General features: G+C 40.3%; 1 protein-coding gene across 1 annotated transcript in view; it reads left to right on the top strand.

Moving 5' to 3' along the window:
- Positions 1 to 15,220, top strand: part of wdfy3 (WD repeat and FYVE domain containing 3) — a 120,060-nt gene that overhangs the window by 19,755 nt on the left and 85,085 nt on the right. The window contains 8 exon segments of the mRNA XM_034216627.1: positions 625 to 817; positions 1,187 to 1,373; positions 2,144 to 2,310; positions 6,571 to 7,047; positions 7,801 to 7,911; positions 10,501 to 10,694; positions 12,968 to 13,239; positions 14,804 to 15,001. Coding sequence (XP_034072518.1) covers positions 625 to 817; positions 1,187 to 1,373; positions 2,144 to 2,310; positions 6,571 to 7,047; positions 7,801 to 7,911; positions 10,501 to 10,694; positions 12,968 to 13,239; positions 14,804 to 15,001 — 1,799 coding nt within the window.

Below are 15,220 nucleotides of genomic sequence, written 5' to 3'. Positions count from 1 at the left end.
AAATGGTGTATTCCAAACCAGAACTAGCTAAATATCCATTTCTACTCTTCCTCTCCTACCAAGCTACCAATACACTATTTATAAAGCTACTATTCATATGTGGTTTCAAAGGTTAAAAAGTCCTAAATTCAATTGTCCAAATTCCTAGCCTAAAAAAAGGTATTTAAGGTTTTTAAATGTTTGCTCTAATATAGTTTTAGCTGCAAAATAAGAAAGTGGAAATTGGAATTTCCTTACAGGAGTTTTCCTCCCCGTACAGAATTAAAACAAAAATGTTTACCAACCCTTATATTAGTCTACCCCTTATGTATTCATTGCTGTTATAAATGGTGATACATTAATGTTGTATTGGTTACATTTCACGAAATTCATGTAATTCTTGTTTTCATTCTTGCTAATTTTCCTTCATACTTCTGTCATTATGGCTGTAAAACAACTACTTTCTTTCTTTCGAGTAATTTGATCGATTTACAAATGGCAATGAAAAAAAAGATGGTTCTTTTAATCTGCTAGTTTGGAAAGACCAAAATGAAACAAATTACTGTCGAGAAATATAGAAGGGCTTTAAATCCGATACCTTCACCTCGAGTCAAATTTGGTGCCCTCTCTTTCCGACTCTTGCAGATCCTGGTGAAGCTGTGCACCTTTGTGTCTCCGGCGGAGGAACTGGCCCAAAAGGACGACCTTCAGCTGCTGTTCAGTGCCATCACCTCCTGGTGCCCCCCCCACAACCTGCCCTGGAGGAGGAGTGCAGGGGAAGTGCTCACCACTATCTCCCGACACGGCCTGAGCGTCAACGTGGTCAAATACATACATGGTACATTTAAACGTTAAGCACGCGTTGGACATCTGTACGTATGTAGGGGATTGGTTATACAGACTGGGAGGAATCAACATGTATCACACATTATGTTGTTGTTTTACATAAAACACTGAAGTGAGAGCTGTCTTATTGATATTTGAAGGCTCCACTGTGTTTATTTGCATTGCATTTCATATTGAGGTCATCTAAAAGTAACAAAGTCATCAGGTTACATTTCGTAGATACTTAGATCAGGTCGCCGATTACATTTACGGTTAATTATTAATTGTAACAAAATACTTTATTAAAGCAACCCTCCAACCCCTGGTCATCTCCATATATTCTGTGACACGTCAAATTCCCCCTTGTGCTCTGCGTCCACAGAGAAGGAATGCCTGGGCACATGTGTGCAGAACATGCAGCAGTCGGAGGATCTGTCGCCGCTGGAGATTGTGGAGATGTTCGCCATGCTCTCCTGCTTCCTCAAGGACTCCAGCGACGTGTCCCAGACCCTACTCGACGACTTCAGGATGTGCCAGGGTTACGCCTTCCTCTGCGATCTCATGCTCAGGTACAACTTCTGCCAATCTGGGAGTGGGACCCCTATAAAAAAACACACCTGATTGCTATCCTCGCTCCACAATGGTGGAACGAGCTCCCCCTTGATATCAGGAATGCTGAAAGTCTACACATTGTCCTTGCGACTTAAAATCAGCTGGTGTCTAGAGAAATGATCGTCAAATAATTCAAAGAAATATTTGTATCCTCCTAAGATCCTTTTCATACTTGAAAGTTTGGTTTCCTCCTGCAGAGGGTTAGGGTTACATCAAAGAAAAACACTTACATCAAGGCCAGGTGCAATGTGTTTATCGTCCCCCTCTCTTTCTGCGATTAGAAAGCACATCATCCTATTCACCGAAACATTCGTTTTTTCAAAGAATACTTCACTCTGAGTGTAACATTAAAGCATCTGTTATCTCAAAAGTTCTCAAACACTCTTAGATGTTTTTGTTGTTAAAAGCTACATTTCCTTTCATTTTGATTACACTTTAAGAAAGCTCTAATACCAGAATTTCCATTTCCACATCCTCCGTCCCAGAATGAAAACCCCACCTGTTTCCACTGCATGCTGGCTATTAAACCCAACACAAGAAAAGTTGTATTACTTAAAAGATGTATTGAAATGAAATGCACCATCACTTAAAATGGTTTGGCTTATTTGAAGCAAATACACTTGCAGGTTTCTTGCTGCTAAATGAAATGGAATAAGGTACACATTAAGAGCATCCTTGAGAGTGTGTTGTACCCACATTTGTATAACACTATATGTCTCTTATCCAGACTGGAACAGGCCAAAGAGGACGAGTCGAAAGATGCCCTGAAGGATCACGTGAACCTGGTGACCCGTCTGACCACGTACGGGGTGACGGAGCTGAAGCCCGCCGGCCTGACAACAGGAGCCCCCTTCCTGCTGCCGGGCTTCGTCCTCCCGCAGCCTTCTGGGAAAGGTACATGCAAGCGTGGCTAATGACATATTTAATGAATCTGCTGCTTTTGTTATTGCTTCGTAACTTGAACAACCCCTAGAGTTAAAGCAACATTTTGTTACACACAATGATTTTAGTCAGTGTTGGAAAAGTACTCGGGTCCTTTTCTTGAGTATAAGTTAAATGACTGTGGTCTTAGTAGAAATACAGAGCTTTTATCAGTCAAATGTACTCTTGAGTATCAAAAGTAAAAATAATCACTATTCAGAATGGCTCTTTTTTACATTGATATAGAATTTTATGATTCAGTTTTTAACATTAGCAAATACATTTTAATTTCAACGTTGTAGTTCATCAATATGGAGCCAATTTTAGAGACTTTTTAAAAATACTGTGGTTATTAAAAATGACTATTTCATCAGATCCTGGGTTTTTATATGTACAAAGTAGCTAGTAACTATGTGTGTTTAATAACTAGTATATGTTGCATTAAATGGAAATGCATTAAATAAAGTATGTAAAAATAGTGAAAAGAGGTAAAAAAGTAAAATACTTAAAATAATGCATTTTGTTACATTCCGCCACTGATTTGAGTAAAAACTGAATTTTATTTTATTTGGAGAAAAAAAGTCTCCCTGTTTTTCCTCAAGTCCTCCAGCTGCTCTGCCTCGACTCTCCGTGATTTTGTTTGAAACTATATCCACATATCTATAGCTTTTGTCATTTTGTATTGAAATTCTAGGAATTCAAAAAGCGAAAAACACCAAACACTCATTGCAAACAATTGAGCTGCTTCTCTCTTCTAAAATGATGATCTATTATCACCCTCCAAAGAAGGCTTTCAGGGAGTTAACATGTTCTCTCCCTTCCCCGTCCAGGATGCGACCCGGTGGCTTTCTGATCACAGATCTCGCCTCTTAAACCCTCACAATAACTCTGTTTGCTCAAAGCCCAGAAACAAGAAGAATTACTTTTGTGAAAAGCCCCCCTGTATACCCCAGCCACCATATCTCCCCCTTCAGATCTTAATTCCTAAATGACTTTGATGCTTGGCTGACTTCAGTAAGCCTAACCTGTTGACGGACACCATGGCAACCATTCCGCCTGTCACTCTGCTGGAGATGAATGCCTGAAGCCTCCTGCATACAAATGGCCTCTCTGGAGTCCAGAGATGCTTTGGTGGTTTCGAAAATCAACCCGAGTCAAATGTTTGCTGCCCCAGAACCTGTCCCCCTTGACCTTCAGTCTCTTTTGTTGAACTTTTTTTTTGTACAGTATGTAATATGGCAGCTTACAATTCTTTACAAAACACTAAATTACACACACAGAGCTACATGTGGGTAACCAACTGTAGCATGCTAAATGTTCAACTGCGAACAGAACTAATGGGGAGTCTATATAAAATAAAAGCAAAGTTAGTCTGCTTTCTCTCTCAGAGATGATTTCACACTTCTCTTTGAAACAGCAGGACAGTGTGCTTTTCAGTCGCTCATGTTGGCCACAAGGTGATTAGTAATACTGTATGCACAACTCCTAACACATTACAGACCGCAACTTTATGCACTACTATTTCTTCAAAGTTCCCCTGAAATGTTAGAAAGAACAACATTTTCCTTCTTTTCTTTTGGCCGCCTGCTCCACCAACTGTGCTTTTATATATTGAATATGTACAAATATTCAGTTTTTAAAGACGTTACTCCCACTCCTTTTACAAAATCTTTGCTTCATTTGGAAAAATTTGTTAAACAATTTCTATTTGGGTTAATAGTCATATAATTATTTGGAGCTATTCATACTACAGGGATCCATTTTAAGTCTTATTTGTGTATTAAAAGTACTTATGCTGCTTTGTGAAAGAATATTTGTAAAATGGTTAGAATTCAAATTAACTATAAAAATAAAACTCAGATTAATAAGGAAAACAATCGCCCTAATGCGTTTGTTGTTATTTTGTTCTCATGTTAATTCATTTACTTTGACTTAATTTTACCTGGAAGTGTTTTCATAATATACTATTCTATAATATGGTAGCTAAGATAAAGTCAAAGATAAAACTCAAATGAATACTATGTTTTCTCCCCTGGACTTCTCCATTAATTATCTCTTCCAATGTAATATGTTACAACCCTTCATTTGTCATTTGCATGGTTATGAGCTGTTGTTGATCTTTCAGACTTTCTTTTAGGAGAGTATCCCACAAAATGAAATGTGACAGATTCTGTGCAGTGTTTGAACTCGTCCTGTCCCCTCTGCCCCACCTCTGATCAAACACCGTTGCCAGCTCCCTGTTGAAAACACACAAAAACGATCTGCTTATAACCCCTGCCGCCTGTTTTATCTCACACACATAAACACACTTGTGTGTTGTTTACCCACGTAATGACAGCTCTAGCTGTGTGCAAAGTCATTACCAGAAGCCATCATGGTGTTAGGGGCCGCTTACACGCTTAATTAGAACGCCACATTCACTTATCGGCCCTGTGTGTGTTTAGGTGTGCGGTGAAACACTTCAATGGCACTTTTATGTGTTCCTACGAGTCATTGCTCTGGGTTTTTGTCAGGTTATGTGTGTAGCGTAGCTGATGCATATCATCCGTCTTTCATGCTTTTGCACTTTGTCATGTCTTTGTCTTTCCATTATCCTTTAAGTACATCCATCCACCTTAAACATTTTAAAGGGGCACTATTATGCTCATTTCAGGTTCATATTTGTATTTTCTGTGACATGTTTCCATGCCATGTTCAAAAAGGTCTTTATCTTGGTAAGCTGGCTGGCTCTGTTGTGGTTGGTCATCTGCTTGGAGAAGTCCCGCCCCTTAGCCTATCACATACAATGTGCTGGTGCTCTAGCCAGTAGAAGCGCACATGTTCCATACTGATGTCATTATGTAGGAGGCGTTTCAGGCAGTGGTTTGGAGAGAAACTCCCTCTGGAGAGAACTTTGGGATTTTAGCCTTTGCGGACCATTCACATGCACACAATCCTATATAACGCAGTACAGGAAAAGGAACCCCAGAAAGCATAATGGGGCCTCTTTAGGCGATACCTCATAGTTTAACACATGGGACTTTTTTTCTTTCATTTCATAAAAAGTTGACAATTCAAACAAAACAATGCTTTTCAATAGGAAATACGGTAGGTTTACCAGAAATAGGGATAATTGTTGAAGAAACAGTACTTTAAATTAAACCAGCCTTATGGAATGATACCCTCAGGTGTCAAAAAGCAGTCTGAAATACAAATGTCAGAATAACGTTTTATGAAAAAAAGATCTATCTTTGCTTTTGGAAACATATTAAGAGCTTAAAAAAAGGCTTATTTATGTATACTGTATTTGTATCATTTGGCATTTCATCTTTCCATACTTTATAAAACCATTAATGGAACACATTAGTCATCCAAGACCATGATTTATTCTGCTTTTGCACTGAAAAGGAGCCAGGCTAGCGTGCCTTTCAGTCAAGTCAATTAGAGATTTGCTTTTTGTGCATCCAACTATTTGTTAAAAGGATAACAATAATAATACAATTCATCCCAAAACCCCTTATAGTTTGACAGCTGTGCTTTACTTTCTCCTGGCATACTGACGCTGCCCATTACTGCAAATGACAGCAATTCTTGTTTGTTTTTCAGATTAGTTGGATATCAGATAGGTCTGTAACTGGGATTTTGGTTTCATACTGCTTTTAATATAGAACAACTGTGAAAGTATGCATCGATTTTGTGTGCTTTTGGTTTAAGTCAATAGAGAAATCTAAATATCATCAGCTTCCTTCAGTCCACTCTTATACACTTATTTACAAACCGCCTTTTTGTTAGTGTTCATTTTTGGTCTCTTTTTGTACCTTGGTATAAGTTGACACTAAAACGATCCGCTGCATCCATTCAGTGTTCCATCACTGGATCTGCATTGCTGAAGCTTTTAGTTTGACTTATGGTTATGTCCACTGGTTATGTAATTAATGAAATGTGTCGTACAAGTCAACTTTAATTTCAGCTAGGATTTTACGACTTTTAACCCAAAACTTATTTGTTCTCGTTGCAGTTAAATGAACTTCAGTTTAACTGTACCATGTTTGCGGATTCCTGAATTTTCTTAATATATTCCTGCGAGCCAAAAATATTGTGTTTCTAAATGAATTGAATAAATGTTTACAAATGTTTGTATTTGCAGCTCACATAGTTGGTACCTTAACTGGGGCTATTACAAATATAATGAATCAAACTTTGTTTTGTCACAACTGCAAACACTAACTTTTCTCCTTGTCTTGTCTCTTCCAGGCCACACAGTGCGTAACATCCAGGCTTTTTCGGTCCTTCAGAACGCCTTCCTGAAGGCTAAAACGAGCCGCCTAGCCTGTATGCTGCTGGACGCCATCGGGAACATCTACTCAGGCGAGTCGGCCAACTACTTCATCCTGGAGTCGCAGCACACCCTGTCGCAGTTTGCAGACCGTGTGGCCAAGCTCCCGGAGGCCCAGGCCAAGTACTTTGAGCTGCTGGAGTTCGTGGTGTTCAGCCTGAACTACGTGCCGTGCAAAGAGCTGTTCAGCGTCAGCGTGCTGCTGAAGTCCAGCACGTCACACGCCTGCAGCATCACGGCAGTGAGAACGCTGCTGAAGCTGTCCCGGCACGACCCCGTGTTCAGCGACGTGCTGCGGGAGGTCGGCCTGCTGGAGGTGCTGGTCAACCTGCTGCACAAGTACGCTGCCTTGCTCAAAGACCCGGCCACGCAGCAGCCACACAACAATGACCAAGGTGAGGGGTTTTTCCTTTCTTCTGCTATTGTGATAAATTACAATAAGCAAAGTGGACCGTAACAGGGCTGCAGCATTTATTACTCTTCCTTCATTTTATTTTATCTTCAATTGGGCTATAGGGTGGTGCAGTAATGACGTATTTGTCCAACCCGGAGTTAGCATCACAAGGGTTTCCCCTACAAAAGCCAATGGGATACCCCCTTATATGTTTTGTAAGGCGTAAATGCAATCACCAAGCTAACGTGAGGCTATAAATGAACCACATCACAGGGACATGACTTCCTGTCCTCACTGTTTTCGGTGTGGAGACATTTGGTAGTTATATTTAGCCTCTTGTTGTTGTTTTTTAGGCCGCTAAACAAAAAGACAAAAAAAAACCGTTGATTTGGAGACGAAGGAACCAGAAGTGGTAAAATGCTTACTCATTTCCATTTTATAGGACTCATTCCTGCACCACTCTTTGAACTAATGAGATCATGACAAAAGACCAGATACAAATTGGGATAATAGAAATTAAAATCCAATATTTAAATAAAGAAAAGATGAACTAGAGGCTTTACGTGAAATGCTTTGAACTTAATCAACATCAGATTAAAAACCCCTTATGTCTTAAATAAAAAACGTCTCACATTATTTTGCTTTATTCCATTATTGCTGTAGGGTAAAGCACATTTGATTATATTTTTCAATCTACGTGTGCATTTGATGCTGTGATAATGTGGTCTCATGCTACCCTCCCCTCTCTCTTCAGCTGACTGTAAGAACAACGCGGTGGCAGAGGAGCAGAAGCAGCTGGCCTGGCTGGTGATGGAGACACTGACTGTGCTCCTGCAGGGCTCCAACACCACCAACACTAATGCAGGTAAACACACACACACACGCACACACAGACACACACACACACACACACACACACACACACACACACACACACACACACACACACACACACACACACACAGGCACCTGCTCAATATGCCATACACAGTGGTGGTGTCAAAAAGGTATTTAATTGGGTTTTAAATCCAGGCAGAAGATATCTTTTAATGATGTGATGACAGTAATGATACTCATCAGAGATAAATAAGGTGTTAGAAGACACATCAAGCCTTTGTGACTCAAATGTATTTTTTAAATGTGTACATGTAATTAATTGTAACAAACTGTATTGGATGGAAACTGACCTCACTTAGATAAGTCACAGTAACAGTACACATATAAATGGAACACAGACAATAACAATATTTTAATTTGATATTCTTTGCATTTGGTTGTTTTCTTCTTCTTTTTTTAAACCGTAAGCGTAAAAAAGCTTAAATGATACAAAATAATTAAGGAAAATAAATAATCCAACATCGCAGGCCTATTATGATTTTTGGGGTTTTCACATTCCTGTACTGTGTTTCATGGGTTTCTGTGCAATGCTCTGCAAAGGCTACAATCCCACAGCCCAAACTCCAACTAAAAACCTCCAATTGGTCTCCTTTGTTTAGTTACAGAGCAGCCTGGGCTCTGGTTTCAGACAGAGGGGGAAAAGAGGTGCTGCAGCACAGGCAGTGTGAGACAAATACAGAGCTTTTTGAACATTACAGCGTGGAGACATGTCCCAGTAGAGACACAATATACAAATATGAACCTGATTATGAGCATAAAAGGGCCACTTCGGAACTACAGTAGATTACAAGGCATTTGGACCAAACGCATACAGAATGATCTCTCTTTTAAAGCTACATAGCACGCAACTTGTATCATAAGTTAAAGATGCCATTCGAATTTTTGATAGCACACAAATTGATTTGAATTTGCGTTAAATTAACCTCGATATCTTATGAAGGAAAATGATTTAATTCAGGCCAAAGAAATCCACTTACATCTGCATGTGTCCCCCTGGCTGAAGTGTCCTTGAACAAGAAACCACGGAGCCTTTACCTCTGACCTCTCTGTTGAAATAGAGAGGAAGGAACATTTTCTGTGTGTGTGTGTGTGTGTGTGTGTGTGTGTGTGTGTGTGTGTGTGTGTGTGTGTGTGTGTGTGTGTGTGTGTGTGTGTGTGTGTGTGTGTGTGTGTGGTGTGTGGGTGTGTGTGTGTGTGTGTGTGTGTGGTGGTGTGTGTGTGTGGGTGTGTGTGTGTGTGTGTGTGTGTGTGTGTGTGTGTGTGTGTGTGTGTGTGTGTGTGTGTGTGTGTGTGTGTGTGTGTGTGTGTGTGTGTGTGTGTGTGTGTGTGTGTGTGTGTGTGTGTGTGTGTGTGTGTGTGTGTGTGTGTGTGTGTGTGTGTGTGTGTGTGTGTGTGTGTGTGTGTGTGTGTGTGGTAGAGATGCGATGAGACACAAAGATAACACACCGACAGCTTAGTGCAAAAGAAGTCAAGTGCGTCAAACTAATTCAGTGTAAGAGCCGCGTCAATGAACAGATTTAAATAAATACATATTTCAATTTGGGTTTTCTTTCCCGATAAGATCAACAACAACATGAGCAACCACTTTGTTCATTATTACAACATTGTCAATTGCCTCTACCACATCCTCATGGTGAGTCATAATGACAAAGTTCTCCTTTTTTAAATGATAAAAATAACTCATGAAAAGCAGAGATCAGATGATTATCTCACCAATCTTCACCAAAACTATAAAAGTGACACATTATGCAAATGTTCAGGTTCATATTTGTAATGAATGCCTTGACTGTGACATTTTTACACGTTTCATGTTAAAAAAAAAGGTCTTGATTTTTCTCATACTGCCTGTGCTGCAGCACCTCTTTTCACCCTCTGTCTGAAACCAGAGCCCAGTCTGCTCCGATTGGTTAGCTACCAGCTCGATTGTGATTGGTCAACGCTTAGAGATTTCCCGCCCCTATGCCTATCACGTACAATGTGTTGGAGCGCTAGCTTTTTGGAAAACAAAAGAAACAAATGTAGTAAAAAGTCATCCAAATAAATCATAATACTGTTTATTTTTGAAAAAGGCTGCCTGTGTATTTTACACTTAATTGAAAGCTTTATTGGTCTGTAGATTTAAATCAATAATAGGAGTGTATTTATGTGTACTATGGTTGTAATACGGGTGTTAAAACAGAGTAATAACAGCTTAATTATCGGGCTATAGGGTGTAACATGGTTACATTGGGTTGTAATCATGGTGTCAGATGATGGGTGTAATTAATACCCGAGTAATATGGGCATGATAGTGGTGTGTTAATGTGTAATATTCATGTAATAACAGTATAATAATGGTTTATTGTAAAAAATAGGAATCGATACATTTTCCCAAATATGTAAATGCGATTTCCCCTTTAAGGTGTCATACTGACTTAAAGCTCAAACTCAACCTTGTGTGTAGCCTATCTTTTAAAAAATATATTATTGGACATAGATTTCCAATATCAGTATATGTATTATAATCTGACCTGGTGTGATTGTGTCCACAAGACTTAATTTCTTCTCTGTCTTCCAGCTCTGTTCAGGGAGTTTGGCGGTGCTCGTTGCGTTCACAACATCGTGAAGTACCGGCAGTGTCGGGAACACGCCCTGCTCATCATCCAGCAGCTCGTCCTGTCGCCCAGCGGAGACGACGACATGGGGACACTGCTCGGCCTCATGCACTCTGCCCCGTCCAGCGAACTGCAGCTCAAGACCGACATACTGCGGGTAAAGACGCAGACGCACACACAAGCTGCCTCTGTCTTCCACACTTTTTACTTCATTATTACATTTAGTCATATTGTGTTACTGACAGTTTTAGCTATGTTTCAATCAGGGCACTATGGTGAAAATATCCAAACATATCCAAATAAGCATAGTATTTTGTAAAGGTAAGTATATAAAAACAGGATTCTACAGACAAAAAAATCCTTGTTTTTCGTACCGCTCTCTAAAGAAATGACACCATGATCATATATATTTTTTAATAATAATATGAATAATGTTTCACAATGATCATTTTCTCAAATCATATCATACTTGCAATATATTATTATTTCCAAATCGTGCAGCCCTATTTGTAATGTGTCTCTGTCCCACAGTATTGTCCTACATTTTCTTTTTTATGAAAATATAAAAGTACTTTGATTTTATTAATTTATATGATATGTTTTCCTGTTTTTTTATATATATATTTTACTACAAATACTTCAGTCTCAGTGACAACATTGGGAAAAGGGAAATGTCTGTAATTTCCATGATCAATATGCATTTGGAGCCCTGCATACAGTAATTGCTTCAATCCAATCTCAGTGTATGGTGCACGTAAAAGCATACATACACACATTCAGTCCGGATGGCAGCTCATTTTCTGGACCATAATTGCATTTTCAAATTCCACTCCTTCAGATGAGGTGATCTCACGCCTTCGGCCGGATTAACCTGTCAGCATTTTGCTCCCATTTTAATTATCACCCTTTAAATAAAGACGGCCAAGAATTGATTTCAAATCCAGTTTGGATTTACAGTAGAATAATTTGTCCTCGCTTGTCATCATGGTGTATGTTCTTCAGTAACACTGCAGACTTGGATCCCCAAATGAAGCTTATTAACCTTGTAAAAGTGCACATTTAACACTATAATCTCTAAGAAGGGTTATGTTACACCCTCATGTGTTGCTTCTAATCCTTAAAGCCTCTACATGGCTGGTCAAATTAAAACCCAAAATCCGGAATTTTTACCGACAGAAAGGAGAACAGGAAGAGGATGTGTTCAACATACTGTGATTGGTTTAAAAAAAATTGCTGATCCTGGCAGTATTTTAATGCAGCAGGAAACAGCTGGATCAGCAGTGCATCACATCACTGATTTACTTATCTTTTATTTTTTCTTTCTCAACTGGGATGTGTCATTTTATCTGAAACTTTACTAATATGGACAATTTCATGATATAAAAAGGTATACATTCACATATCGACAAGAGATGGCCAATTGTATGGATAGATAGTTAATTTCCTGTAGTGTGTTGTATAGGTTTTTGTGGACTCCTTTGTTTACTTCCAGTGACCTCACTATGTAACGCTCCCCCTTCTATTGGCTCCACACATTGTACGTGATATGGGACATTTCTGATCTCTAAGCGATTGACCAATCACAACAGAGCCAGCCAGCTAACCAATCAGAGCAGACTGGTCTCTGGTCTCAGACAGAGGGTGAAAAGAGGTGCTGCAGCACAGGCAGAATACGAGAGATAAAGCAGTTTTTTTAACATTTAAAGCATGGAGACATGTAACAGTAGAGACACAAAATACAATGATGGACCTGAGAATGAGCAGAATAGGGTCACTGTAAATATATTGAACATCCTCAGCCCCAATAGAGAGCTAAGGAGACAATGCAGCATGACTTCCAAAATGTTTAAAAGTAGCACTCACAGAAGCGCTAACACTCCTGTGGTGTTTATTAATCCAGCCAGTGTGTCTGTTTAAAATGTGGCTTTCTGTAACCATTCCTATACCCAGCTAATGAGGCAGTAACATCACCAAAGTTACCCTAGTGAGAACATTTTAGAATGTACCACCATTTTGTCATATTCTTACCTCATGATTTACATCTGTCTGTCACCGTCATTCTATTCTCTCAGGCTGTTTTGAGGTACCCAAACTCAAATCTAGGTTACAGAGTGATGTTTCAGTTGAGGTTACTTGTTAATGCGAACCATAAAACATGTAGAAATAAAACCCCATTGAGTGCAGCGAGACAAAGAAACCCCCAAAGGGTCTCGTTGCAGAAGTTGATGAACAGAGATACGACTGAACGAGGCGACAAACCGAGATTACATGAAAAGCATAGGAGTGAACAATTGGGTAACACATTTAGAATAAGGTACATTCCCTGTCAGTCACTTCTGTGTTTTCTGTATAAACACATAACTGTGAGGCTAAAGAATTTGAGCTGATGAGATATTGGATGAATAACTAACCTTGTGTTATCTTCTTCAGGCTTTGTTGGCGGTGTTGCGGGAGAGCCACCGCACCCGGACGGTGTTCCGGAAGGTGGGTGGTTTCGTGTACGTCACCTCTCTGCTGGTGGCGATGGAGCGCTCCTTGTGCCAGCCGCCGCGGCACGGCTGGGAGCGCGTAAACCAGAACCAGGTCTTCGAGCTGCTGCACACCGTGGTCAGCACGCTAACCGCCGCCATGCGCTACGAGCCCGCAAACTCACACTTCTTCCGCACGGAGATCCAGTACGAGAAGCTGGCCGATGCTGTGAGGTAAGACTCTCCGCCCAGAACTAGAAACACTGATCATATTTGTTCCTGACCCTGTAATGCTTGTGTGTTATCAAGCAGTTCTATTATCTCAGGTGGAATTTTACAGGGACTAAGCCATATACTGTCATTAATATCTTTTTCTGAAATATTTTATAAACAATAACAAATGCACAGAAAAATACTTTTGCTCATGACATTTTCGAAACACTTTTACTTTGTAGATGTTATTTAAACATTCTTTTATAACCCAGTTTAGCCTTTTTCTAGAGATATATTTGAAAGGGAAGGGGAATAACAGTTTGAACCAGAACTGTACAAATAATGTGAGTTGCTTGGCATTGAAAGGGCAATTCATTTATGATGAAAAAGAAAAGGACACAACTTGTGGCGGCTATATTCCTATTGAATACGGCCGCTCTGAGGCTAAACTTCGCTCATTGCTGTGACGCGTATAAATAATAAAGTCTGTACTGTTCTTGACGTTTTAAGGATATTTAATATTGTAACTCAAAAACAATAAACAAACAGAATCATACGGTCAACAAAAGATATCAGAGCTAAGCTCACCCCCATTGTCATGCTACCCAAACCTCCACATACATTACATTACATTTAGCTGACGCTTTTATCCAAAGCGACTTACAGTAAGTGCGTTCGACCAACAAGATACAAACTTGAAGAAAACAGAATCATATAAGTACATCAGGTTTCAGAGAGCCAAACATTTCAAGTGCTACTCAACTGGCTTTAGATAAGCCAGTCCTTTATTAGTATATAAGTGCTTTGTTAATAGTTCTATCGCTCGAAGTGGAGTCGAAAGAGATGAGTTTTCAGTCTGCGCCGGAAGGTGTGTAAGCTATCTGCTGTCCTGATGTCAATGGGGAGCTCATTCCACCATCCTGGAGCCAGGATAGCAAACCCACGTGTTTTTGCTGATGGGAACTTGGGTCCCCCTCGCAGCGAGGGTGCAGCGAGCCGTTTGGTTGATGCAGAGCGGAGTGCACGCGCTGGGGTGTACCGTTTAACCATGTCCTGGATGTAGGAAGGGCCAGATCCATTCGCAGCATGGTAAGCAAGTATCAGTGTCTTGAAGTGGATTCTAGCAGTTACTGGAAGCCAGTGGAGGGAGCGGAGGAGCGGAGTGGTGTGGGAGAATTTAGGAAGGTTGAAGACCAGACGAGCCGCTGCATTCTGGTATCCACCATACACATACCCCAGGTGACCATTAACCACACCCATGTGACAATCACCGGAAACAACCCATTACAAGTGTGTGTGGTGTTAACAAATAATGAAGATAATACAACTATAAACACAGGCTACCACAGCATTTTGGCTCCTACACAACAAAAAGCCTACAAAAACACATCATCACTACACCACTCTATTCAGTAGTTGTACTCTAGAATGCCTTCTAATAGTGTAGCGGAAGGACCCTCCGAAACAAAGGTAGTGTTCCCTACCATATTAAGTGTTTATATCCGATTGCAGGAAAAGTCACATCAGTCCAATGAAAGTCAGAATTGAAGTAGTGTTTAACGTTTTGTTGTCTCTTTGCCACCAGGCTGCTGGGCTGCTTCTCGGACACTAAGAAGCTGGGTCCCACAGCCGTGTTCCCCTCCAACGCTCAGCCTTTCCAGAGGCTGCTGGAGGACGAGGCGGCGCCCGGAGGCTGCGCGGGGGACAGCGTCTGTCCCACGCTCAAACACTGCAGCAAGCTCTTCATCTACCTGTACAAGATGGCCACCGACTCCTTCGACAGGTCAGAGGGTCAACAGATTCTAATTGTGGCTTATGTTTGTGTAGCACACAGAGTGACATTCTGTTCTGCAAATAGTACACTATGTTTCTAATGTAGCGTGTAATATCCAGCAGATATCATGTGTGTTCAACAAGCCTGTCAGGGATATATATAGCACTATAAATCAGGGTGAAAAGCCTGTAGTCAGGCCATTGAGCTATTAAAGAAATAAGCATGAAG

This window comes from Gymnodraco acuticeps, unplaced genomic scaffold, assembly GCF_902827175.1.
Source record: "Gymnodraco acuticeps unplaced genomic scaffold, fGymAcu1.1, whole genome shotgun sequence".
NCBI lineage: Eukaryota > Metazoa > Chordata > Actinopteri > Perciformes > Bathydraconidae > Gymnodraco > Gymnodraco acuticeps.
This window is presented reverse-complemented; position numbering and strand designations above follow the sequence as displayed.